This window comes from Pipistrellus hanaki (assembly GCF_964339955.1).
Source record: "Pipistrellus hanaki genome assembly, chromosome: 11".
In the NCBI taxonomy this organism is placed as follows: domain Eukaryota; kingdom Metazoa; phylum Chordata; class Mammalia; order Chiroptera; family Vespertilionidae; genus Pipistrellus; species Pipistrellus hanaki.
The window spans coordinates 884795-909956 of NC_140513.1; the positions used below are offsets into that span (position 1 = coordinate 884795).

General features: G+C 69.6%; 1 protein-coding gene across 1 annotated transcript; it reads right to left on the reverse strand.

Moving 5' to 3' along the window:
• Positions 1-26: 26 nt before the first annotated feature.
• On the reverse strand, positions 27-23918 carry NOTCH1 (notch receptor 1). The gene is made up of 29 exons (XM_084898523.1): positions 23907-23918; positions 23167-23322; positions 22854-23039; positions 22551-22664; positions 21940-22053; positions 20697-20930; positions 20508-20618; positions 19716-19908; positions 18139-18284; positions 17945-18058; positions 15921-16040; positions 15603-15755; positions 15058-15286; positions 14309-14510; positions 13437-13590; positions 12955-13139; positions 12333-12465; positions 11236-11493; positions 10982-11094; positions 9382-9953; positions 8678-9085; positions 8064-8212; positions 7319-7535; positions 7088-7175; positions 6743-6908; positions 5266-5561; positions 4758-4905; positions 4572-4669; positions 27-2982 (listed from the first exon to the last, which is right to left on the reverse strand). The coding sequence occupies exons 2-29, from the start codon at positions 23207-23209 to the stop codon at positions 1525-1527; spliced, it is 6402 nt and encodes a 2133-aa protein (XP_084754649.1). The 5' UTR covers positions 23210-23322; positions 23907-23918; the 3' UTR covers positions 27-1524.
• Positions 23919-25162: the final 1244 nt, after the last annotated feature.

Here is a 25162-nt window from a genome sequence, read left to right on the forward strand (position 1 = left end):
CGCGGCCGCGTTTAGGGAAATCTGGGTGGCATCAGTGTCGTCTTTATTGCAAATCCGTTAACAAAAAAAAAAGATGAAAAAAATACATCATTTTTACCACCTACAGTTTCACATGTAGTTATTTTACAAAAGATTCCATTTCCTGTAAACTACACTCTATCGTATAAAACAGTAAGAACCCACATCTTAGGATGCGTCCGGTCACACCCACAGGGGATGGTACGGCGTCGCCGCTGGCGGGGCCGGAGGAGCAGCCGAGGAGGCGGGCACCCGCCGGGCACGGGCACCCCCTCGCGGGCTCGCTCAGGAGCCGCGGCAGCTGCTGCAGGTCGAGGCCAGGGGTGCGAGTGGGACCCATTCCGACCCCCCTCCCCGGCATGACCCAACAGGCTTGTTCACTCAGATTTTTTAAACAAAATCCACCTTTAAAGGTTATATACAGACACTTATTTTGCCACAGGCTTATACTTGATATTGTAAGACTCTGCTCCTTCCCCGGACCCCCCCCCCCCCCAACGCAGGAGGGGCCCGCAGCAGGCTGCTGCCGTCCCCGGGGACCCCCGGCCCCGCACCACCGGCCAGACACAGCGGAGTTTCCCGAACTGGCGCAGGGTGCTCTGGGCTGAGCGCCGGCCCACCTGCCGCGGGGCCTGGGAGATGTGGAGCGGAGGTGCCCGGGGGCGGCGGGGCGCCCCAGCTGTGCCTTCCCCCACAAAAGGGGAGGGTCCCTCCACGCAGGCCCGGGGGGCGCCACGCCGCCACGCCTGACCGCTCCCACCACCAGGCGCTGAGACGCCAGGGCCCGGGGTGGGGAAGCTTCTGGAAGGAACAAGACTGGGCAAGACCCACGCAAGATCCATAACACTGACCCTGAAACAAAGATTCACGCTGGGGACCCCGAGCGCACGCCGCCAGAAGCACGCTCTCTGAAAGCCACTGAAAAGCACCGCACCTGTCACCCACCCGTCTCTCCTGCTTGAGATGCAAACTGCCCACGTGCCGGGCGCGGGGAGCCTGCAGCTCTGGACTCGGAGGGCGCGGGGGCGCCAGGAGATCGCGCCGGCCCAGCCCCCGGGAGGGCCTTTTGGACGGCTCTGGCTCAGACCTCCCTGCTCCGGTGTCTGTCGTTTTTGGATTTTTAAACAAGAAATCAATAAATAAGTGGCACGCACACCGTGAACCTTTGTCCGTGTGTGTCACGCGCACGGAACCCTCTTTTCCCGGCGGAGGGAAGCCGTGGCCGAGAGCTGCTCCGTGTCCTGGAGAGAGGAGTCCCTGCCCGGGGCCGGAGAACACGGTACGTATAAATAACAAGGCAGTGTTTCCACGTGAAATGAAAGTACATAAATAAATACTAAAAAAAGTCCACACCTGTCCTCTTGTTCTGTATAAAAACGTTCCTTAAAAAAAATAACAAGCTCCTTTGGTCGGTCAGTGTCCTCGGAGTGCCGGGCGAACGCCCCGGCGGGGCCCGGGGAAGGCAGGTGGTCCCATGGCCGGAAGCGTGGCTCCGTGGCCGGCTCTCTACTTGAACGCCTCCGGGATGTGGGCGAGCTGGGACTGCGTGCTGGTGGGCGGGCTGGAGATGCCCTCGGACCAGTCGGAGAGGTTGGAGTGGGGGGACGAGCTGGACCACTGGTCGGGGGACTCGGGGGACGGGGTGAGGAAGGGGTGCTCGGGCACCTGCAGCTGGTGGCTGGGGGTGTTGTCCACGGGCGAGGAGGAGCAGCTGTGCTGGGAGGGCGGCGTCAGGAACTGGGCGGTGGCCACGGGCGGGCCCAGCGAGGGCGGCAGCGCCGTGGGCAGGGCCTGGCTGTCCTGGGGCAGGATGGTGTGCGCCGCCAGGCCTGGGCCCAGCGGCTGCACGTCCGCCTGGCTCGGCTCCCCGCCCAGGAAGCCCCGGCCCAGGTGCCCGCCGGCGGCGGCGCTCACGCCCAGGTGCGGCTGGGGCGGCGGCAGGCTCTGCGGCTGCTGGATGCTCGGCAGCGGCTGCATTGGCAGGCCCGGCGGCGGCGGCACCGGCTGCGGCACCGGCGGGGCCTGCACCAGGTGGGGCTGGGCGGCCAGCCGGGTGCTGGGCAGGGCCTGGTAGCTCAGCATCTGGGACAGGGTGGAGGCGGAGAGGCCGCCGTGCAGCGGGCCCATGGCGCCATGCTGGAGGGCGGGCGCTGGCGTGCTCAGCGGGCCGGGCGCCACGCTCCCGCGCAGGGGGTTGTACTGGTTGGGCACCAGGCCGTTCTGCAGCCGGGACAGCCACTCGCACTGGCCGTTCAGGCCCGTGGTCCCGCCCACGGTGAAATTCACAGCCCCGCTGCCGCCGGCGCCCGAGGCCACGGGCAGGTGGGAGAGCCGTGGCGGCCCCGCCTCGAAGGCCAGCCGGCCGCCGGCGCCCAGGGCCGCCATCTCGGGCTTGGCCGCCACGCCCAGGTGGCCCATGCCCAGGTGGGTGTCGGGCATGCCCGGCAGGTGGCTGAGGGGCATGGACTGCGACGGCTGGAAGGGGGAGGGCAGGAGGGGCGGCGAGGCCACATCGGACAGGTAGCCGCCGTGGGGAGACTCGAGGGAGTCCACGGGCGACAGCACGCTGGAGCTGTCCAGCAGGCAGGCCTTGCCGTCCGGCGCCTTCTTCCGCCGCGCCTTGAGGTCCCGGGCCTCCTTGCCGCCGGCCAGGCCCTTGGTGCTGGGCTTGCGCGCCTTCTTGCCGGGCGCGGCCGGCTTGAGGCTGCCCAGGTAGCCGTTGGGCGAGCAGAGCGGGGGCGACAGGGTGGGCGGGCCGCCCAGGGCGCCGTGCAGCGGGGGGCTGCGCACCAGGCTGTGCTCGTCCAGCAGCCGCACGATGTCGTGGTGCATGCGCTCCTGGGCGATGTCGCGGGGCAGCCGGTCCATGTGGTCCGTGATGTCGCGGTTGGCGAAGTGGTCCAGCAGCACCTTGGCCGTCTCGTAGCTGCCCTCCCGGGCGGCCAGGAACAGGGGCGTCTCCTCCTGGCACACGCACAGACAGGGTCACCCTCCGCAGCCCGCCCCGGGGACCCGGCCTGACGACCCACCCGCCAACAGGGTGAGCGAGCTCCTTCGTCCCGCCCTGCAGGCCTCCTGCCACGGCCCAGCCCGACCCCGGCTCCTTCTTTTTGAAAATGCGTTTTTACTGATTTCAGAGAGAAGAGAGGAGAGAGAGAGGAACCTCAACCACGAGAGAGAATGGGTGCTCGGTTGCCTCCTGCACACCCTCTAGGGCCATGGTTGGCAAACTGAGGCTTGAGAGCCATAGGCGGCTCTTTGGCCCCTTGAGGGTGGCTCTTCCACAAAATACCATGACCTGGGCAAGTCTATGTTGAAGAAGTGGTGTTAGAAGTTGTTTAAACTTAAAAAAACTTGGCTTTCAGAAGAAACGTCAATCACTGTACTATTGACACTTGGCTCTGTTGACTAATGAGTTTGCCGACGATGGCCCGAAAGGGATCGAGCCTGCAACCTGGGGATCGAACCCTGACCTTCTGGTTCATAGGCTGATGCTCAACTCCTGACCAAGTTTTCTTAAAAACACAGCCTGACACGCCCCTGAGCCGCCCAGAGCTGGTCTGTGGGGTGACACGTTCTGAATTGGGAGGGTTTACCTTCCTGGGGGGGTCACAGACTCCATGGGGATTCTAACTGTGGCCTCTTTCCCCCAAAAAAGCTGCACAGACCCAAACGTGGCAGCATCCAGGGCTGGGGGTCCCAGAAGGTAGGAACCCGCATCCTGGTGGTGCCCACGTCATGCCGACAGCTCTGCCCGGGGCTCGGCTTTCTCATTTGCACAATTGGCATGCCACGTGCCCCCCTCCCCCCAAGCCACACTGGGCGAGAAGCCTGAGGAGCCAGCCTGGCTCACACAATGCCCTGGCAAGCGCCTGAAGCCCATGCCCAGTCCCGTGTCCATCAGCGCCCCCTAGTGCCCAACACTGCGGGCGCAGGTTCCGGAGGCCAGGGGGTCAGACTGGAGCCGGAGACTGGCCACGGGGTGAGAGGGCGGGTTCGCCAGCAGGAAGGCAGCCACTCACGTTACCACGTTACCTCTGGGGCCACTCAGTCCCTGAGCCCCCACAACCACCCACCAGGGTTCCAGCTCAACCCACACCGTCTAGGCCATCCTGCCCTGCCCGGGGGCGGGGGAAGAGAAGGTCAGTCCAGGTCACTCCTATCCGAGGACCGATGCCTGCTGGGTGGCAGCCCCGTGCGTGGGAAGGCCCGGTAAGCACAGGTCAGTGAAGGAGGCTGCACCGAGCTACGGGGTCTGCATCTGGCGTGGGCCAGTTCCCTGGGCCCGGCCTGGGCCCCATGCCCTCACACCCAGGGCCCCAAGCCACCCCCACGCCCAGGCCCCACGCCGCCCCCACGCCCAGGCCCCACGCCGCCCCCACGCCCAGGCCCCACGCCGCCCCCACGCCAGGCCCCACGCCGCCCCCACGCCCAGGCCCCAGGCCGCCCCCACGCCAGGCCCCACGCCGCCCCCACGCCCAGGCCCCACGCCGCCCCACGCCCAGGCCCCACGCCGCCCCCACGCCCAGGCCCCACGCCGCCCCCACGCCCACCTTGTTGCTCTGCATGTCCTTGTTGGCCCCGTTCTTGAGCAGCACAAGGGCGGCCTCCACGTTGTTGACGGCGGCGGCCCAGTGCAGGGCGGACTTGCCTGTGAGGGCGGCAGAGGCCGGGGTTGGCGGGCGGAGCGGGGCAGGGGCGGCGCCCGTCCCCACGGCCCTCGGCGCCCGCCCGCTCACCCAGGTCGTCCACGGCGTTGACGTCAGCGTGCGAGTTGATGAGGTCCTCCAGCATGCCCTCCACCGCCAGGCGCGCGGCCAGGATCAGCGGCGTGGTGCCGTCGTGCATGCGGGCGTCCAGGTCCGTGGCCCGGTTCCGGATCAGGATCTGGGGGCAGGGGAGGTCTCAGGCTGGGGGAGCGGAGCCCAGGGCCGTCTCGGGGAAGACTGAAGGCCATGACGTGAGAAGGCGGGGGGCGGGGGGGGGGTGAGGCAGGACTCGCCGGCAGTTGCTGAGGGCGGGGGTCAGGCCGGACACAGGCAGTGCTGCCCGCAGACCAGCCCCTTGGTGCCCGCACGTGGCCTTGGCGCAGAGGCCGTGCCACCTCCGAACAGCGGAGCCCTGCTACCGCCCACCCGGCTAAGACACCAGCCATCCCTGCGGAGGCCACGCCTGGGGCCAGGGGTCAGGGCCCGGTGACCGGAGACGCCGGCCCGGCCGAGGACAGTGGGGGCGGCGGCCGCCCACCTGGAAGACGCCCTGGGCGTCGGCGGACACGGCGGCGTGCAGGGGCGTGCGGCCCATGTTGTCCTGGATGTTGGCGTCGGCGCTGGCCTCCAGCAGGCGCTTGGCGGCGTCGGAGCGGGAGTAGCGGGCGGCCAGGTGCAGGGCGGTCTCGCCGGTGCGGTCGGTCTGGTTGTGCAGGCTGGCGCCCTGGTAGATGAAGTCCGAGATGACGGCCGGCGCGTCCTCCTCCTCCTCGCTGTGGCCCGTCTCCAGGCCGCCTCCGCTGCACGAGGCGATCATGAGGGGCGTGAAGCCGTCTGCGGGGACAGGGCGGGCGGTCAGCGCGACGGCGCTCCGGCCGGGGCGGCCTGTGAGGACGGGGCCCTGCACACGGGCCTGGGTGCCGCCCGAACCAGGCGGGCTTCCCTGGGACAGAGCCACGCCCGTGGCCACGCCGCCCGTGGCCACAGACCGGCGCTCTGCTTACGGCCTGCGAGAGCTTCACCGACATCCCCTCCCCCCAAGAGAAAAGACGACGTGAAACGCAGTGGGCCCAGCCGGCGGGGCTCAGGGCTGAGCGCCCACCTATGAACCAGGAAGTCAGGGTTCGATTCCCCTTCAGGGCACAGGCCCGGGTTGGGGCTCCATCCCCAGTGTGGGGCGTGCAAGAGGCAGCCAAGCCGTGGTTCTCTCTCATCAGTGATGTCTCTCTCTCTCCTGTCCTCTCATCAGTGACGTTTTTCCCTCTTCCCTGTTCTCTAAAATGAATAAAGACATATAAAAAAAAATTTTTTTAAGTTCAACAGCATGTCATTTTAAAAATACTTTTATGGGTTTCAGAGAGAAAGGGAGCGAGAGATAGAAACTTCGACGATGAGAGAGAACCATGGATCGGCTGCCTCCTGCACGCCCCCCACTGGGGAGTGAGCCCCCAACCCGGGCCTGTGCCCCGACCAGGAATCGAACCCTGACCTCCTGGTCCATGGGCCAAGCATGGAGCCAAGCCACTGGGCAAAACATGTTAAAAAAAATCTAAAAATGAAAACGCAGCCAGAAACCAGCACCAGGTGCCTCAGGGGAAGAGACCTACTTCCGGGCAGAGTGGGCTGTGCTCAGCCGGGAGGCGGCCGGGGGGACTGAGAGCCCGGCCCTCACCCTTAGAACATGGACCCGGGCTCGGGGACAGGGGGCTCGGGGACAGGGGCTGGGGCTTGGGGGCGGGGGCTCGGGGACGGGGCTCAGGGACAGGGGGCTCGGGGGCGGGGTCAGGGGGCTCGGGGGCAGGGGCGGGGGCGGGGTCAGGAGGCTCGGGGGCGGGGGCTTGGGGGCGGGGACAGGGGGCTCGGGGGCGGGGTCAGGGGGCTCGGGGGCGGGGACAGGGGGCTCGGGGGCGGGGTCAGGGGGCTCGGGGGCGGGGTCAGGGGGCTCGGGGATGAGGTGGTGGGGGGCTCCGGCCAGGGAAGCGGGCTCCGGGCGGGGCGGCGGGCCGCGCACTCACCGGGGCCGCGCACGTTCACGTCCATGCAGTCGGCGTCGGCCTCGCCCTGGGGCGGCGTGGGCGCCATGGCGGACGCCCGCAGGTCCGCGGCGTCCAGGTGCTGCTGCGTCCACTGCCGGTGGTCCGCCTGCGCGTCCGGGTCCGGCAGCGCCACGGGCTCCTCGAACTGCGGGCGGGGCGGGCGGAGAGCCGCGTCACTCACGTTACGTCATACGTCACGCACGTCACTCAGTCACGTCACGCACGTCATCCACATCACTCACGTCACGTCACGCCACGTTACGCCACGTCACTCACGCCACGCCACGCCAGGCTGGCGGCGGGCGCCCCCCCGCCCCGACTCACCCGGAACTTCTTGGCCTCCAGGTCCTCGTCGCCCCACTCGTTCTGGTTGTCGTCGATGAGGGCGCCGTCCGAGCAGTTCTTCAGGGGCCTAGGGGGGAAGGGGGCTGAGCGGGCTCCCGGGACCCCAGCCCGGATGTGCCCGGCCCGCCGCCCGCATGTGCCCGGCCCGCGGCCCGATGTGCCCGGCCCGCGGCCCGCAGGCGCCCGCCCCCGGGGCCGGCCCGCACTCACTTGAGGCCCACGGAGTCCTCGCCCAGCGGCTCGCGCCGCTTCTTCTTGCTGGCCTCCGCCACCTTGAAGCCCTCGGGGAACCAGAGCTGGCCATGCTGGCGCCGGCGCCGGCGCGACAGGAGCACGCCGCAGCCCGCCAGGCCGAGCAGCAGCAGCGCGGCCACGGCCACGTACATGAGGTGCAGCGGCGGCGGCGGCGGCGGCTCCACCGTCTCACCTGCGGGCGAGGCGGCTCAGGCGCGGCTCCGGGCCGGGGCAGCGCACTGGCTCCGCGGCGGCGCCGCCTCCGGCTTCCCCACCCCGTCCCCCCGCCCGCCCCGGAATAAGGTCATTCGGACGCGGCATCAGAATTGCAAACTCGCTGAACTCCCCGCACCGCGGCCCCCGCCGCACTCCTCTCCTGACGGGGATTAGCGCTCCGAGCGCCGCGGAGCTGCTAAGACGCAGGATTTACGGGGATTTCCGAGATACAAACTTCAGCTCCTCACAGGACAGCGATCGATGCTCCCCCCTCCCCTCTTTAAAAAGCGGTAATGATTCTGGAATAATACCCACAGAGACAGCCGGGAGGGGCGGGAGAGGAGGAGGCGCGTGCCCCCCGGGGCGGCCCCACCGGCAGCAGCCAGCCGGGAGGGAGGATGCACCAGGCAGAAATTTGCAGAAATTTCCAGAAAAGGGCTCCCCGAACCCTGGAGGGCACAGCCCATACCCCCAGGGGAGCCCCGCAGGGCGAGGGCGCACTCACTCTGCACGGCCTCGATCTTGTAGGGGATGTTGAGGCTGCCGAGCGAGGCCAGGGCGCCCAGGAAGGCGGCCACGTCGGTGGTGCTCTGGAAGCACTGGGCGGAGGCCTGCACGCACTGCCTGTTGTCGATCTCCAGGTAGACGATGGAGCTGTGGGAGAGCGGGGGCAGGAGGCGTCAGGGCTCAGTGCGGGGCGCCCCCCCCACGCCTGCCTGCCTGCCAGCCGCCCGGGGACCCGATGGCGCCCTGGTGATGGCGCCCTGGTGGTAGCACCCGAGGGCCCCGGGGAGACAGGGCCCAGAGCTCCAGGAGGGGCGGCCGGGAGCCAGGCCTGGACAGGAACGGCCGCCCCCAAAGGCCCGCCAGGCCCGCCACTCGCTGTGCTTCCCCTGGGGCCAAACCCCCTCCCTCTCTCAGCAGGACGGAGACCTCAAGCCCAGGCCCCCCGGGAGCTGATGGAGCCCCTGGCGCCGAGCCCCTGGCACGGGCCTTGGCACAAGGGCCCCGGGTGGGGAGGCTGCCCGGCAGGTCCTCGGGCCCTTTACCATTGGGGGAGGGGGCCTGCGCCGGGGCAGCCCCGAGAGGCCCTCGGGCCGGCCGGGGTCGCTCACTCACCCGCGGATGTCCATGGGGTCCAGCTCCCGGCGCCAGCGCCCGCCCCCGCCGCCCGGGAGCAGCGCGGCCCAGCCCTCGGCCGCGGCGCCCAGGGAGCGGCGGATGGGGTGCTTGCGCAGCTCCTCCTCGCGGCCGTAGTAGGGGAAGATCATCTGCTGGCCGCGCGCGTCGCGCTTGAACACCACGTTGGTGTGCAGCAGGCGGCTGAGCTCCCGCAGGAAGCGCAGCGAGTCGTTGCGCAGCTGCGCGGGCGGCATGAGCACCACCACCACCAGCGTGCCCGCCGCCAGGCGCTCCGGCACGTGCTCCGCGCAGTCCAGCCCGTCCCACTCGCACTCCGCCCTGTTGCAGCCCTGGTCGCAGTGCCCGTCGCTGAAGTGGTCCTTGCAGTACTGGTCGTACAGGGGGCTGCGGGCGGGGCGGGGGGCTCAGTCTCCCGCCATCACCCCCAACCCCTGGCCCACCCGCCGGGCCCGCCCACAGGCGACCCCCAGCTGGCAGCTGGCATTGGAGCTCCGCCCCTTCCCCGCCCGCTCCACCTGCCCGCTCTGCCCAGCAGCTCAGTCCACAGGGGACCCCCAGCTGGCACCTGGCATTGGAGCTGGGTCCCTCCCCCGCCTGCTCTGCCCACCAGCTGTGCCCACAGGCGACCCCCAGCTGGCACCTGGCATTGGAGCTCGGCCCCTCCCGCCCACCCCGCTCACTTGCACTGGCCCTCGGCGCGCTGGCAGTCGAAGCCGTCGAAGAGGCAGCCGGCCGAGTTGCACTGGCTGTCGCAGCGGCCGTTGCTGAAGTACTTCCAGCACTCGAGCGCCTGCGAGCAGTTCTGCCAGGGGTCGTTGAAGTTGAGGGAGCAGTCGCCGCCGTCCCAGCCGCACGCGTGGTTGTTGCAGCGCGGGCTACAGGCCTTGTTGCCCGCCTCCTCGCGGCACTCGGGCAGCTCGCAGGCCTCCTCCACGGGCGGCGGGGCGATGTCCAGGCCGGGGCCGCCGCGGGAGCTGTAGTCCAGGATGTGGCACAGGAGCCCGTTGAACTTGGGCGGGCACAGGCAGCGGTAGAAGGGGCTCTCGGCGGTGGGCTCGCAGGTGCCCTGGTTGTAGCAGGGGTTGCCGCCCAGGCAGGGGCTGCCGGCGGGGAACTGGCACTCGGGGCCGGTGAAGGGGCCCAGGCACAGGCAGGTGGGGCTGCGCGGGCCGGACACGCAGGTGCCGCCGTGCAGGCAGCGCAGGCTGCCGCAGGTGCGCGCGTCGTTCTCGCACGTGGCGCCCTCGAAGCCCTGCGGGGAGAGGGCGCTGGTTTTGGTCCCGCCCGAGAGGGCCGGCCGCCTTCCCCTGGGCCGCTCAGCCCCCGAAAGGGAAGTTCTGTGGCCCCAGCGGGCGGCTCAGGTGGAGCCTGGCTCTAGGAGCCCGGCGGTCATGGCTGGGCTCCTGCTGGGGCGCAGGCCAGGCTGCGGGCTGGATCCCCAGTGGGGGGTGAGCAGAAGGCAGTCGACCAATGATTCTCTCTCAGCATTGATGCTTCTCTCTCTCCCGCTCCCGTCCTCTCTGAAACCAATAAGAATGTATGTTAAAAAAATAAAATAAGTAGATATCCTGTGGACATATAAACCTCAGGGTCGGCGGGCACAGGGTGCACAGGCAGAACACACAGGGTCCCCAGGGCCCCGAGAAACTCCACCGACGCCGCGTGTTTCAGAGGACGCCGCCCCCTGCACCGTCAGAGCCCAGAGCCGGGAGGCAGCCTGTTTGCGACTTAGTAACAATGTATCACTGTGGCCTCGACTTAGTAACGATGTATCACTGTTGCCTCGACTTAGTGACAATATATCGATGTCAAGCTCGTCAATAGTAACGGTGTCCACAGTAACAATGGACCCCAGGACCGCAAGAAGCTAATAACAGAACTGGGAACCCTATTTTCCGCAGGATTGTTCTGTGAATCTAACACTGCCCGGGCCTGGCTGGCTGGGCTCAGTGGACAGAGCACCGGCCTGAGGACTGTAGAGTCCCCGGTTCTATCCCGGTCTAGGGCACAGGCCCGGGTTTCAGAGGCAGCCAATCAACGATTCTCTCTCATTGCTGTCTCTCTCTCTCTCTCCCCCATCCTCTCCAAAACTGATAAAAACATATTAAATAAGTAAAATAAAACTGCTCTGCCAGTCAAGTTCACGGGCACCAGAGATGACCTGGAGGGGCATGAGGATGGCAGAGGCCTCAGCAGGCCAGGCCCTCGCAGGGGTGTGAGCGGAGCGGCCGCCTCGGCAGGGTCCCCCGCCCCCCGCCCCCCACCCCGGGCGGCACCTACCGCCGGGCACTTGCAGATGAAGCCGCGGGCGGTGTTGGCGGCCACGGCGCAGGTGCCGCCGTTCTGGCACGGCCTCCCCTTGCAGCCGTTGATGACGGACTCGCAGCGGCGGCCTGGGGACGAGCAGGGGGTGAGGAGCGGCCCCGCGGCCCCGCCTCCACTGCCCCCTCTGCCCCCCGCCCCCAGCGGGCGCCCACCGGTGTGGCACGGCGCCCCCCGCGGCCCCGCCCGCCCCCGCCCCCGCGGGCGCCCACCGGTGTGGCCGGGCCGGCACTCGCAGTGGAAGTCGTTGACGTGCTGCACGCAGTTCTGGGTGCCGCGGGCGTGGCAGGGGTTGGACAGGCACTCGTTGACGTCGCCCTCGCAGCGCTCGCCCACGAAGCCGGGCGGGCAGGCGCAGGCGTAGCCGCCCACCTGGTCCACGCAGGTGCCGTTGTTGAAGCACTTGGGGCCGCGGGTCACCGGGTCGATGGGGGGGTTGCAGTCGTCCACGTTGATCTCGCAGTGCACCCCTGGGGGGCGGGGGGCGTCAGGGACCCGTGTGCCGCCCGCCGCCTGCTCCGTCCCCGCCGGCCCCACGCCCGCCTCCCGCCCGCACGAGGCCCCGGCCCCGGCCCCGCGCCCGCCTCCCGCCCGCACGAGGCTCCGGCCAGGCTCAGGACGGCTCAGCCCGCACAGGCCCCACTGCCCCGTCCCGGCCCCACGTCCGCCTCCCGCCCGCACGAGGCTCTGGCCAGGCCCGGGACGGCTCGGCCAGCACAGGCCCCGCTGCCCGTCCCGGCCCCGGCCCCGGCCCCGGCCCTGCGCCCGCCTCCCGCCCGCACGAGGCTCCGGCCGCACAGGCCCCGGCCCCGGCCCCGGCCCCGGCCCGGGCCCCGCGCCCACCTCCCGCCCGCACGAGGCTCTGGCCAGGCCCGGGACGGCTCGGCCAGCACAGGCCCCGCTGCCCGTCCCGGCCCCGGCCCCGGCCCTGTGCCCGCCTCCTGCCTGCACGAGGCTCCGGCTGGCACAGGCCCCGCTGCCCGCCTCCCGCCCGCACGAGGCCCCGGCCCCGGCCCCGGCCCCGCGCCCGCCTCCCGCCCGCACGAGGCTCCGGCCAGGCCCGGACCCCTCGGCCGCACAGGCCCCACTGCCCGTCCCGGCCCCGGCCCCGGCCCCGGCCCCGCGCCCGCCTCCCGCTCGCACGAGGCTCTGGCCAGGCCCGGACCCCTCGGCCGCACAGGCCCCACTGCCCGTCCCGGCCCCGGCCCCGCGCCCGCCTCCCGCCCACAGGAGGCTCCGGCCAGGCCCGGACCCCTCGGCCGCACAGGCCCCGCTGCCCCGTCCCGGCCCCGGGCGGCGCCGCGCTCACCCTGCGTGCCCCGCGGGCAGGAGCACTTGTAGGTGTTGGTGAGGTCGATGCAGGTGCCGCCGTTCTGGCACGGGTGGGACAGGCACTCGTTGATCTCCTCGGAGCAGTTCACGCCGTGGTAGCCGGCCACGCACTGCGGGGAGACAGACGGGGCTGTGGCTCTGTGGGCTGCCCCCGTGCTGACGGACAGAGCCACACACGCTGCCCTCCTGCCTGAAGCCTTGGGCCCCTCACATGGGGCTGACCCGGAGGCAGACTCTCCCAGCCGACCCTGAGAAGGGCTCCGATCACTAAGCCACGGCCCAGAGCCGGGCAGGCCCAGCTCCTGAGGCAGATGTGGAAGGGGGGTCTCAGGAGGGGTGTCTACTGAACAAGGAGAAAAATCCTGCAGGAGGGAAACCCTGTCCAACGTCTCAGTGCATCTTCTTCTCCCAGCCACTTCCTCCTCCCCCAGGGACACCTCCTCCAGGCAGCCTTCCCTGATCACCCTCGCTCTACCCCAGTGGGCCTAAAAGGCATCTGCATCTGCTGGGCTGGGCCTTCCCAACCTGGGCCCAGCACTCCGTGCCCCCCAGACACACCCTCCCTCCCTCCCTCCCTCCCCGGACCGGGCGGGCCCCACCTCGCAAGAGTAGCCGCCGGGGTAGTCGGTGCAGGTGGCCCCGTTCTGGCAGGGGCTGGGCGAGCACTCGTCCACCTGGTCCTCGCAGTAGCTGCCCGTGTAGCCGGGCTGGCAGCGGCAGTGGTGCGTGTTGTCCGCGTCCAGGCAGAGCCCGCCGTTCCGGCACAGCTGGGTCACGTCCACGCCTGCGGGGGGCGGGGGGGATGGAGGGGAGTGTGAGGCCCGGCTTCCCTCCCGGGGCCGCCGGGGGCCGGGCTGGGGGCGGCACGGGGTACCTGGGGGGCCGGGGGCCGGGCTGGGAGGGGCACGGGGGTACCCGGGGCCGCTTGGGGGATGGGCCGGGCTGGGGGCGGCACGGGGCACCCGGGGCCACCGGGGGCCGGGCTGGGGGCGGCACGGGGTACCTGGGGGGCCGGGGGCCGGGCTGGGAGGGCACGGGGCACCCGGGGCCGCCGGGGGCCGGGCTGGGGGCGGCACGGTACCTCGCTCGCGGGCGGCGGCCTCGCAGGACACGCTGGGCACATCGCAGTGCAGGCCGGTCCAGCCGCTGTGGCACTCGCAGCGGTACAGCACGTGGGTCTGCCAGCACTTGCCGCCGTTCTTGCAGGGCGAGGAGTCACACCAGCGCACCAGGTTCTGGGGGGGCAGCACTCAGACCCTCCGGCGGCGGCCCACGCCCCCGCCCCCCACAGACCCACAGATGAGGAGACAGGCCCGGCTCCCGCTGGGGGGGGGGTCTCTCTCTCTGTCTCCCCCCAGCAAATCCAGACCCCTTCCCTCCAAGGAAGATCTTATGTCAAAAGTAGACAATTTTGTTGGAAGCTTTTATAATTGGTATTTCACGTGAAAATCTCCTAGGAAGATTGGCCGATACTTTTGTATATTTCCTATAAAAAACATCAGCTTTTAACAATCCTTTCCCAGCCAGCCTAGCCGGTGTGGCGCAGTGGATAGAGTGCTGGCCTGTGGACTGAAGGGCCCTGGGTTTGATTCCCGGTCAGGGCACATGCCCCAGGGGTTGCAGGCTCGATCCCCAGAGTGGGGCGTGCAGGAGGCAGCCAATCAATGATCCTTTCTGATCATTGATGTTTCTGTTGCTCGCTCTCTCTCCCGTCCTCCCTGGAATAAAAATATATTAAAACAAAACAAAACCAAACCCTATCAAACCCCTCTCACCCTACACTCCCTAGTCTTTGCCCTCTCTCCAAACCTCCGCTCCCTGACCGGGCTGGCTGCCCCGCCAGCACCTCCGCGGGCAGCACAGCCCAGGCCGGGGCCAGACTGGCCGCCCTGACCCCAGGAGCACGTGCCCGAGGGCCCCCTTGGCGAGGGCGGACGGCAGCCCTCGGCTCACCTGGCAGCTGAGGCCGGTGTAGCCCAGCGGGCAGGTGCAGCGGTAGGTGCCGTAGCTGTCCTGGCAGGTGCCGCCGTGCAGGCAGGGCCGCGAGTCGCACTCGTTGATGTCGTGCTCGCAGTAGCCGCCGGTGAAGCCGGGCGGGCACAGGCAGCTGAAGGAGGCGATGCCGTCCACGCAGGTGCCGCCGTTGAAGCAGGAGCTGCGGGCGGCGGGCGGGCACCGGGGAGGTGACCGGGCGAAGGACCGCCCACGCCGGACCTCCACGCTGGCTCACCGGCGGCCAGGCCAGCAGCAGCCTGACTAACCTCACGGGGGCCCAGGATGGGGGTGGGGGGAAGCTGGGGGGCTGAGGCGCACAAACCCATCACACTCCTCCCTGTCCTCGCCTCCATACGGCTCATCCTGAGGGGAGCGTTCTCACACTCAGGGTTAAGGGGAAAACAGGAGGAACACCAGAACTCGAATAGATAACACAGAGGACAATCGTGCCAGAGACAGGGATGAGGACTTGTGACCAGAGCTTCCTGGCAGCCAAGGTGAAAAGGGAAACAAGTTGATTCCCATGTCAACTGGCAGCGGCCCTCTAGGAGCCGTGCAGGACGGGAGCAGGGGCCGGCTCCGCTCGGCCAGCTCTGCGTGACGGCGGCCGCCTGCTCGGGGCCAGGCTGCCAGACCCTGCGCGTGGCCCAGAAACCCCCACCCGCCCCCCCTCCGGCCCTGGCTCCGGGGCCCTGCCGGCCGCACACCTCTCGGTGCAGTCGGGCGTGTTGTTCTCGCAGTGGATGCCGCTGAAGCCCGGCGGGCAGGTGCAGGTGTAGCTGGCCACGCAGTCGGTGCAGTTGCCGCCGTGCCGGCAGGGGTTGCTGGCACACTCGTTGATGTCCTCCTCGCAGAAGGCGCCCTGGAAGCCGGGCAGGCAGTCGCAGAAGGCCGCGTCGATGCCGTCGGTGCAGGAGCCGCCGTTGTGGCAGGGGTCTGGGGGCAGGGGAGCGGCTGAGGGCGCGGGGGGCCTGAGGGAGCTCCTCGCGGGGAGGAGCGCCTGGAAGAGCCGGAGGCACGCACGCGGCCTACGCAGGCCGGGCGGTGCTGCGAGAGAGCGGCCACCTCCCGCACCGACCGGCTCCCTCCTGGCCACGCCACCCGGACCCGCGGGCGGGCGGGCTCTCTGGGGGTGACAGCTGGTATGGCCAGGGCCCCGCGCCCAGCGCCCCCCGCACCCGGCCAGGGCCCCGCGCCCAGCGCCCCTCCACCCTCCCGTCCTGCCGTCGTCGGGGCGGCCGGCGGCACTCACTGGGCCGGCAGTCGTCGATGTCCGTCTCGCAGTTGCGCCCGGTGTAGCCGGCCAGGCAGAGGCAGCGGTAGCCGCCGTTGGTGTTCTGGCAGGAGGCGCCGTGGCGGCACGGGCTCTTCACGCACTCGTTGACGTCCACCTCGCAGGTCTGCCCTGGGGAGGGAGAGCCGCCTCAGCCCCCCGGCCTCCCGTCCCCCCGAGCCTGGGCCGCCCCCTGGGCACCGAGGGGCCGGAGCCGCCGGGCAGCGCCTCCCCCGTCCCCCCGAGCCCGGGCCGCCCTCCGGGCACCGGAGCAGGAGCGGCCGGGCAGCGCCTCACCCTGCCAGCCGGCCGGGCACACGCAGGAGAAGCTCTCGTAGTCCTCGGACGCCCGGCACTCGCCGCCGTTCCTGCAGGGGCCGGAGGCGCACGGGGCCAGCACCGCCTCGCACGTGGCTCCTGCGGAGAGGGAGGCGGTGAGGACGGGAGCCGGCCGGAGGCCACGCCGGCTGGTCCTCGCCGCCGGAGACCCACGGGCTGCACACGAGGCACCGTGGGAGCTGCCGGCGGAGGGGGGCCTGGACTCGGGCCGGACACACCGGAGGGACACCTGGCGCCCCTGGCTGCAGGGCACAGCCTGGGCCTCGCCCGAGGAGCCCCTGGCATAAGGGCTGGGGACCCCCACGCTGGCGGGGGCCTCGGGCCCACTCCCGGCCTCTCGTGGCCCAGGCAGGAAGCGCCCATCGAGGCCACGGAACACGGCAGTGACCGCAGGGCCAGGCCTGCACCGCGGGGCCTTGCCAGCTCCGGCGGGCACATCCCGTTACGGGGAGCCGCGGGCTGCGGGGGACCGAGGACAGGGAGCCTGGGGCCTGCACCCGGCGCGTCCCCCGGTCTTCCTGTTTACGCCAAGGCCGGGGAAGCGGGAAGCGTTATCTTCCTGGTGGCCGTTATCTCGCGGCCGCGCGGCCATTTTCCAGGCCCTTTCTTTCCCTCGGTTTCCACGGCGACCGGGCGGGCAGGAAACGGGCCAGGGCTTCCGACAATTGTGCGAGGGGAAGCAGGAAGCGGGCGGGCGGAAGCAGGTCACCCCGGCTCCTCCCGCCTGGCCTGCCTCCGCTCGGCAGTGGCCGAGGGCTCGGTGCGCCGGGCGTGGAGGCCTGGGCGGCCCGGCTTCCTCACTGATTCGGGAGAGAAAAGCCAGGCCCCGGGGCCGGCAAAGCAAACACGGCTCTGGCCTCCAGCCACCCGGTGTCATGGGAACCACAGGCTCGCCGCCCCCCAGGCAGGGCCGTCTCAGGACTCCCAGGCCCCCCCCCCCCCCAATCAGGGGCCCAGTGGCCATGACTCTCAGTTTTTAACTCTTTGCACAGCTCTCCTAGGGCCGTGGTCGGCAAACTGCGGCTCTTGAGCCACATGTGGCTCGTTGTCCCCTGGAATGTGGCTCTTGCACAAAATACCACGGGCTGGGCGAGTCTGTTTTGAAGAAGTGGCATTAGAAGGAGTTTAAGTTTTAAAAATTTGGCTCTCGCCGAAACCGGTTTGGCTCAGTGGATAGAGCGTCGGCCTGCGGACTGAAGGGTCCCAGGTTCGATTCCGGTCAAGGGCATGTACATTGGTTGTGGGCACATCCCCAGTAGGGGGTGTGCAGGAGGCAGCTGATCGATGTTTCTCTCTCATCGATGTTTATAACTATCCCTCTCCCTTCCTCTCTGTACAAAATAAAAATATTTTTTAAAATTTTGGCTCTCAAGCCAAAACCGGTTTGGCTCAGTGGTAGAGCGTTGGTCTGCGGATGAAAGGTCCCAGGTTCGATTCCTGTCAAGGGCATGTACCTTGGTTGTGGGCACATCCCTGGTAGTGGGTGTGCAAGAGGCAGCTGGTCAATGATTCTCTCTCATCGATGTTTCTAGCTCTCTGTCCCTCTCTCCTCCTCTCTGTAAAAAATCAATAAAATATATTTTAAAAAAAAAATTTTGGCTCTCAAAAGAAATTTCAATGTTGTCCTTTTGATATTGGGCTCTGTTGACTAATGAGTTTGCCGACCACTGACCTAGGAGGACGGGTCCTGGGGCCCCCGGCCGGGAGGGGAATGGAGGCTGGGACACCAGGGACGCACGCGGGACGTCTGGTCACCTTAGTAAGGCCCTGCACACAGAGCGGAGCCTCCGGGCACGGCCCCCGAGCTCGCAGGCAAGGCGGCCCCGTGAAAGCCACTGCACACCCCGTGGCCCGTGGCCCGTGGCCGCCACGGCCACCTGGTGGGCCAGGCCCCGCCCCGCAGGCCCCGCCCCCGCAGGCCCTGCCCCTGCAGCTCCGCCCCCGCAGCCCCCGCAGGCCCCGCCCCGCAGGCCCGCCCTCACCTGTGTAGGGCAGCGGGCAGTTGCACTTGTAGCCGGCCACGTCGTCGATGCAGGTGCCCTGGTTCAGGCACGGGTTGGACGCGCACTCGTTGATGTTGGTCTGGCAGTTGGGGCCTGGGGGAGGGGGGGCGGTCAGGGCGCCGTGGGCGCGCACCGGGCCCTCAGCCGCCCCCGGGGCCGCCGGGCGCGCTCACCGCTGAAGCCCTCGCGGCAGGTGCACACGTAGCCGCTGGTCATGTCCTTGCAGGTGCCGCCGTTGACGCAGGGGCTGGACGCGCACTCGTCGTTGTTGACGTCGCAGTTGGCCCCACTCCAGCCGGGGTCGCAGTCGCACTTGTACCTGCGGGGGCGACAGGGCTGCTCAGGGGGGCCTCGGGGGCTTCGGGGCGCGGCCCGCGGCGGCCTCCCGACCCCCACGCTCCTGGCCGATGGCACGGGGGCGGCGGCCCGCGCATCCTCAGCCCTCTCAGGTGGGGCGCCAGCACCCCGCCCCTGGCTGTGTGGCCTCGAACCCAGCGCTCACCTTCTATGTGCAGAAGGAGGGCCCAGGCCCCGCCCCCTCCAGGGCCCCGAGCAGAGCGAGGGGGGCACAGCACGGCGTCAGAAAGAGCTTCCTTCCCCCCTGCACCCTGACCCTCCCGCACCGATGGAGGGCGAGGGGCTCGGCCCCACATCCAGTGCCGACCACACGCCCGCGTGGCCACTGACCGGCGTCCACGGGGCTCCCGCACGCCCTCAGCGGGCAGCCTGCTAGACCAGCTCGCAGGACAGGCTCGACTGGGGGTTTATTACGAGGGGAAACCGGGGCACAGCCACGCGGGGGAGACGCAGGGCTGGGCCAGGGCGAGCAGCTGCACACCCTCCCTGGGCGACCACCCCCCTCGCCATGACGGCTCCCAGCCCGGAGCCTCCGAACCCGGAGCAGCAGAGGAGCCGCCACAGGCCCGGCTGCACAGGCGGGGCCTGTCACCGGCTCCGTCTGCTGCCCTTGGGCCTGTAAGGACGGCGTGGCCCCTCAGGTACCTCAGCCGCCTCGTCAACGAAAGCTCAGGGGAGGCTGCAGGGCTGGGAGGCGTAAAGGGGTCCCCGTCCCCTACCCTGCCAGCGGACTCGGGGTTGGAGCAGGAGCCAAGGTCCCGGGTTCGAATCCCAGTCGGGCACAGGCCTGGGTTGGGAGGTGCTGGAGACAGCCGATCCCGGATTCTCTCTCATCACTGATGCTTCTCTCTCTCCCTCTCCCGTCCTCTCTCTAAAAATCAATTAAAAATACTCCACTCACAGACCCAGGAGCTGCCTGAGGAGCCAGACAAAACCCACCGCAGCCACTTCTTGCATCTCACAAACCCGGGGCCCTGGCCACTGCCCCGCCTCAGGGACCCCGAGCACCCGCCCGCAGAGCCAGCCCTGTGCTCAGGCGACACGTGGCTCAGGCGACACGTGGCTCAGGCGACACGTGGCCCGGGGAAGCCTGGGCACAGACCAGGGCCGAGCAGGGGCCCATACTGGGCACAGACTGCTACCTGTACTTGGGTAACAGCACCCACCCTGGCCCGCCTGGAGCTCCAGCCTGCCCCCTGCCGGCCGCCACACAGCCACCTCCCTGGGGGCGCAGCTCAGCCTGGCCTGGAGGGGTGGACGTGTGCCTGCGCCCTGCCCCACACCTGCCCCGCCCACACCCCACCCCGCACCCCACACCCAGCCCCATGCCCGCACCCACTGAGGCCGTCCCGGCAGCCCCCGCCCCGCCCTGTGCCCCGCGCCCGTGCCGCACCCGTTGAGGCCGTCCCGGCAGGCCCCGTGGGCGCAGGGGTCGCTGCTGCACTCGTTGACCTCGGACAGGCAGGAGGGGCCGTGGAAGCCCTCGGGGCAGCGGCAGGTGAAGGCATTGGTGCCGTCCTCGCAGGTGCCGCCGTTGTGGCAGGGCCCGCCCGCGCACTCGTCGATGTTGATGTTGCACATGCTCCCTGCGGGCGGGGGGGGGGGGGGGGGGCGGGCTGTGAGCGGTCCGGCCGAGCCTCCGTTCCCCGGACACGGGGATGGTGACCGACCCCGCGCCGGCCGGGCCGAGCGGACACCTTACATGCGTGTCGCTCTGTACGGGCGCTGGCTGGCACGTGTGAGTCCCCCTCCCGTGCCCGGGCAGAGCCTGCCCTGGCCTCTGGCCACGGGCACCTGAGGCCCTGAGAGCCAGGGCTTGCTCGGGGCAGACGGGCGGCCGCGGCCGACGGTGCCTGGACCCTGGCCGTGTCCTCAGCCCGCTGGGCCGGCTGAGCTGCCCGCTGGGCCGGCTGAGCTGCCCGCTGGGCCGGCTGAGCTGCCCGCGGAGCCCGGAGCCGCTGAGCCCATCGCCGCGCTGTCCCAGCCGCCGTCGCTGAGGGCTGGAGCCCGACAGTGGCCCTGGGCGGCTCCCTGCGGCGACCCGCCTGGGTGAGGGCCCAGGGCCATCGCTGGCCTTGACCTCTGAGCACGGCCTCCGCCCAGGCCAGTCCTGGGCAGGGCTCTGAGGGACGGAGCCGGGCGGGGGGAGGGAGCCGGGGGCCGGTCCCTGACCCCGGACGCTCACCGGTGTAGCCCGGCTCGCAGACGCACTCGTAGCCGTCGATCTTGTCCAGGCAGGTGCCCGCGTCGCAGGGGCTGCTGGCGCAGTCGTCCAGGTTGATCTCACAGTTGGGTCCTGAGGGTGCAGGCGTGTGGGGGTCAGCCCGAGCCCCACGGCCAGCCCCCCCCACCCCCGCACACCGAGCCGCTGCACCTGTGGTCCCCTTGAGGCAGAGGCAGAGGTAGGCGTTGTCGCGGTCCTGGCAGGTGCCGCCGTGCCGGCAGGGCTGGCTGTGGCACTCGTTGATGTTGGTCTCGCAGTGGTGGCCGGTGTAGCCGGGCCGGCACAGGCAGGTGAAGGCGGCCACGCCGTCCTGGCAGGAGCCGTAGTGGCAGGGGTCGGGGTCACACTCGTTGATGTCCACCTCGCAGTGGGGCCCCGTGTAGCCTGCGGGCGGGGCCGAGCTCAGCAGCTGCTCCCGGGCACCGGCTGCCCCTGCCCGAGCTCTGCCCCAGACCCCGTCCCCGAGCCCTGGCAGAGAGGACGGGCTGTGTCCTCCATGGAGACACCGTGCCCAGCCGGCATGGCTCAGGGGTGAGCACTGAGCTAGGAACCAGGAGGTCCCGGTTCGATTCTGGGTCAGGGCATGTGCCCGGGTGAGCTTGACCCCCAGTGGGGGGCGTGCAGGAGGCAGCCGATCCGTGATTCTCTCTCATCATTGATGTTTCTCTCCCTCTCTGAAGTCAATAAAAAATATATTTTATTGATTTCTTAGAGAGGAAGGAAGAGGGATAGAGAGTTAGAAACATTGATGAGAGAGAAACACCTATCAGCTGCCTCCGTACATCCCCTACTGGGGACGTGCTCGCAGCCAAGATACGTGCCCCTTGACAGGAATCAACCTGGGACTCTTCAGTCCGCAGGCCGATGCTCTATCCACTGAGCCACACCGGTTAGGGCTGTGGTCGGCAAACTGTGGCTCACAAGCCACATGCGGCTCTTTGGCCCCTTGAGTGTGGCTCTTCCACAAGATACCACGGTTGGGCCGGCCTGTTTGGAAGAAGTGGCGTTAGAAGGAGTTTAAGTTTAAAAAATGTGGCTCTCCAAAAAAATGTCAATCGTTGTGCTGTTGGTATTGGGCTCTGTGGACTGATGAGTTTGCTGACCTAGGAGTTGTGGCAATAAAAAATATCTTTTAAAAATGTAAAAAAGACGCCTCTTCCGTTGTGAGGTCAGCGCTGAGCCGTGCCCTCCGCCTCTGGACTAGGGTCCCAGTGGAGGGCCTGTCCCCTGGCCCCTCGGCTCCGGCCGTCCTTCCGAGGGACCCGCGCCCTCCAGCCCCGGAGGCACCCTCCCTGCGCCCTCCCAGCCCTGCAGCGCCCTCCCCACGCCCTCTCCACGCCCTCCCCGCGCCCTCCCCACGCCCTCCCCGCCCGGTGGTGGCGGCGGCGCCCACCTTCGGTGCACACACAGCTGTAGGTGTTGGGCCCGTCCAGGCACTTGGCGCCATTCTTGCAGGGCGTGCTGGCGCACTCGTCCACGTCGAACTGGCACAGGTTCCCGGTGAAGCCTGAGGCGGCACGGCGGCGGCTGGCAGAGGGCTCCCCAGGGCCGGGCACCCGCCGGACCCTCCCCTCCTGCGTCTGCTCCGGCCTCAGGCCCGCCCCGGGGCTCACAGAGGAGCGACCCGGTTGCCATGGCTACAGCCAGCCCAGGCAGGGGGGCCTGGGGTCCCCTCGGTGTCTGGGGGCCGATCTGCATCTCAGGAGCCCAAGGCCCGACCTGCTCCACCCCCGGGGGCTCCAGAGCCCCACGTCCATGGCGCCGCCCACCAGCAGGGAGCCCCCACAGCAGAGCCTCCGGGGTTCGCAGCGCCCTCCCCGCCAGGGGACCCCAGCAGCCAGGAGGGGCCTCCCCGGCCCCCGGGATCCCCACCCCCAAGCACCCCGGCAGGACGAGGGCAGTACCGCCCCAGCCTGGACCCCCGGCCACTTCTGAGGGGCGGGGCCTGTCCCGGGCACAGAGCGTGGGCAGGGGCACCCGGCGGGCGGGCGGGCGGGGGCGCACCTGTGGGGCACTCGCACTGGAACTCGTTGATCTTGTCCACGCAGCGGCCGTTCTGCAGGCAGGGGCTGCTGGCACACTCGTCCCGGTTCACCTCGCAGTGCACGCCCTCGTAGCCTGGGCGGGGGAGCGGGGCGTGAAGGTGCCGGCCCAGAGCCCCCACCAGACCCGCAGCCACGGGCGCCAGCCCCCCTGTCCCCCCCTCCCCGGGCTCTGCTCCGCCCCCGGCGGGGCCTCCCTCGGTTTCCCCGGTGCTGGCAGTCTGGGGTGGGGGAGGCACAGGCTGGGGTGTCTGTGCCCACGCACCGGGCATGCAGATGCACTGGAACTCCCCGATCTGGTCCAGGCAGGTGGCATCATTCTGGCACGGGTTCGAGACGCACTCGTTGACGTCGATCTCGCAGCGCGGGCCGGTGTAGCCCTGCAGGCAGCGGCACTCGAAGGAGCCCAGCGTGTTGATGCACTTGCCCTTGTGCTCGCAGGGGTTGGCACCTGGGGGCGCAGCACTGTGGGTGAGGGGCTGCTCCTGGCACCCCGGCACCCCGGCTCCCAGCGTCCGGGAGGGACCGGCCCGCCTCCCCGTGGCCGCCCCCGTGGCCGCCCGTGCCCCCCAGCGTACCCAGCGCGCACTCGTCCACGTCCTGGCTGCAGGCCGGCCCCATGTAGCCGGAGGGGCAGGTGCAGATGGCCTTGCCGTTGACGGGGTTGGTGTCGCAGTTGGAGCCCTCGTTGCAGGGGTTGCTGATGCAGGCGTCGTTGAGGTGGCACAGCAGACCTGCAGGGCGGCGCCGTCAGGGGCACTGCCCTCCCGCCCCCACCCAGACCCCCGAGGAAGGGCCTCCCGCTGCGATGCTCTGTTAAAAAACACTTTTCTACTGATTTCTGAGAGAGACAGAAACACTAGTGACAAGAGGACTATTGACCGGCTGCCTCCTGCACGCCCCCCATTGGGGATGGAGTCGGCAGCCCAGCCCTGTGCCCTTGACCGGGATCAAACCCGGGACCCTTCGGTCCGCAGGCCGACGCTCTATCCACTGAGCCACACTGGCCAGGGCCCATGCTGACATTTCTGAGCCACCCTGTGGAGCATCCAGGACATGTAGTTCCTCCCCAGCTGGCCTGACCGTGGGCACCCCGCCCCTCTGCCCTCCAGAGAGGCCCCTTCGCATCCTCCCGGGACCCTGCAGCCAGCCTGTGCGTGAGCGAGGCCAATGGGGACAGCCTGGCCCGAGCACGCCCACGGAGGCAGGTGTCACACACCCCCACCCGCCCTCACGTGGGGACCCCCTTTCCCCCCTCCCCTGTGGGCCATGGGGACCCCCCTCCCCTGCGGGCCGTGGAGACCCTCTCCCCCCTCACCGGTGCGCCCGTGGGGACCCTCCCCTGTGGGCCCATGGGGACCCCCTCTCCCCCCTCCCCTGTGGGCCCGTGGGGACCCCCTCTCCCCCCTCCCCTGTGGGCCCGTGGGGACCCCCTCTCCCCCCCTCCCCTGTGGGCCGTGGGGACCCTCCCCTGTGGGCCGGGGGGCCCCCTCTCCCCCCTCACCGGTGCGCCCGTGGGGACACTCGCAGTAGAAGGAGGCCACGCGGTCGTGGCAGGTGGCGCCGTGGAAGCAGGCGGCGCTGGCGCAGTCGTCGATGTTCTCGCTGCAGTCCTCGCCCGTCCAGCCGTTGACGCACACACAGGTGTAGCCGCCCTGGGTGTTGTGGCAGGTGCCGCCGTTCTGGCAGGCGTTGGGCATGAGCTGGCACTCATCCATGTCCTTGGTGCAGTACTGACCTGCGGGCACGGGACCATGGGGCCGGGCGGCGGCTGGGACTCAGCCCAGGCAGACCCCGACCCCGGGGCAGGCCCGCCGCCACCAGGCAGCCCCCCAGGGCCGCTCGCTCGGCCAGCGGAACCATGGCCTCCCCTTCGTGCTGGCACCGGCGGCTTTGACCTCTGCTGACTGCGCGCCCAGGTGCACGGGGACCCCGCTGCCTGCCGTCCCCACCGCACGGCGGGCCCCAAGGTCCCACCCAACCAGCTGGGCTCAAACCCGGGGACGGGACTCTGGCAGAGGGCGGCTGGGCCCGGGCAGCCATGCCCACGTCCACACTGAGCCCCGGGCCCTGGGCAGAGGGGCTGCCCCGTCACCATCCCCCCGCCGCCTCCTGGGGGCGCAGGACGGGGCACGTGCCTGTCCACTCGGGCGGGCAGCGGCAGTTGTAGGTGTTGACGCCGTCCACGCAGGCACCCCCGTTCTGGCAGCTGTGTCCCGGGCAGTCGTCGATGTTCTCCTCGCAGTTCTGGCCGGTGAAGCCTGGGGGAGCGGCCGGCCGTCAGCCCCGTCTGCCCCGTCAGCCCCCGCCCTGCGGCGCCTTGGGGTCCGCACCCCATCCCCGCCCTCCCCTCTCTGTGACCACGGCACGTTTCTCTCCCGGAATCATCTGGAAAGGGCATTTGGGCGCGGCCGGCGTGGCTCAGGGGTTGAGCATCGACCTATGACCCAGGAGGTCACAGTTCGATTCCCGGTCAGGGCACAGGCCCTGGCTGTGGGCTCCATCCCCAGTGGGGGGCGTGCAGGAGGCAGCCGATGCATGGTTCTCTCTCATCATTGATGTCTTTCTCCCACT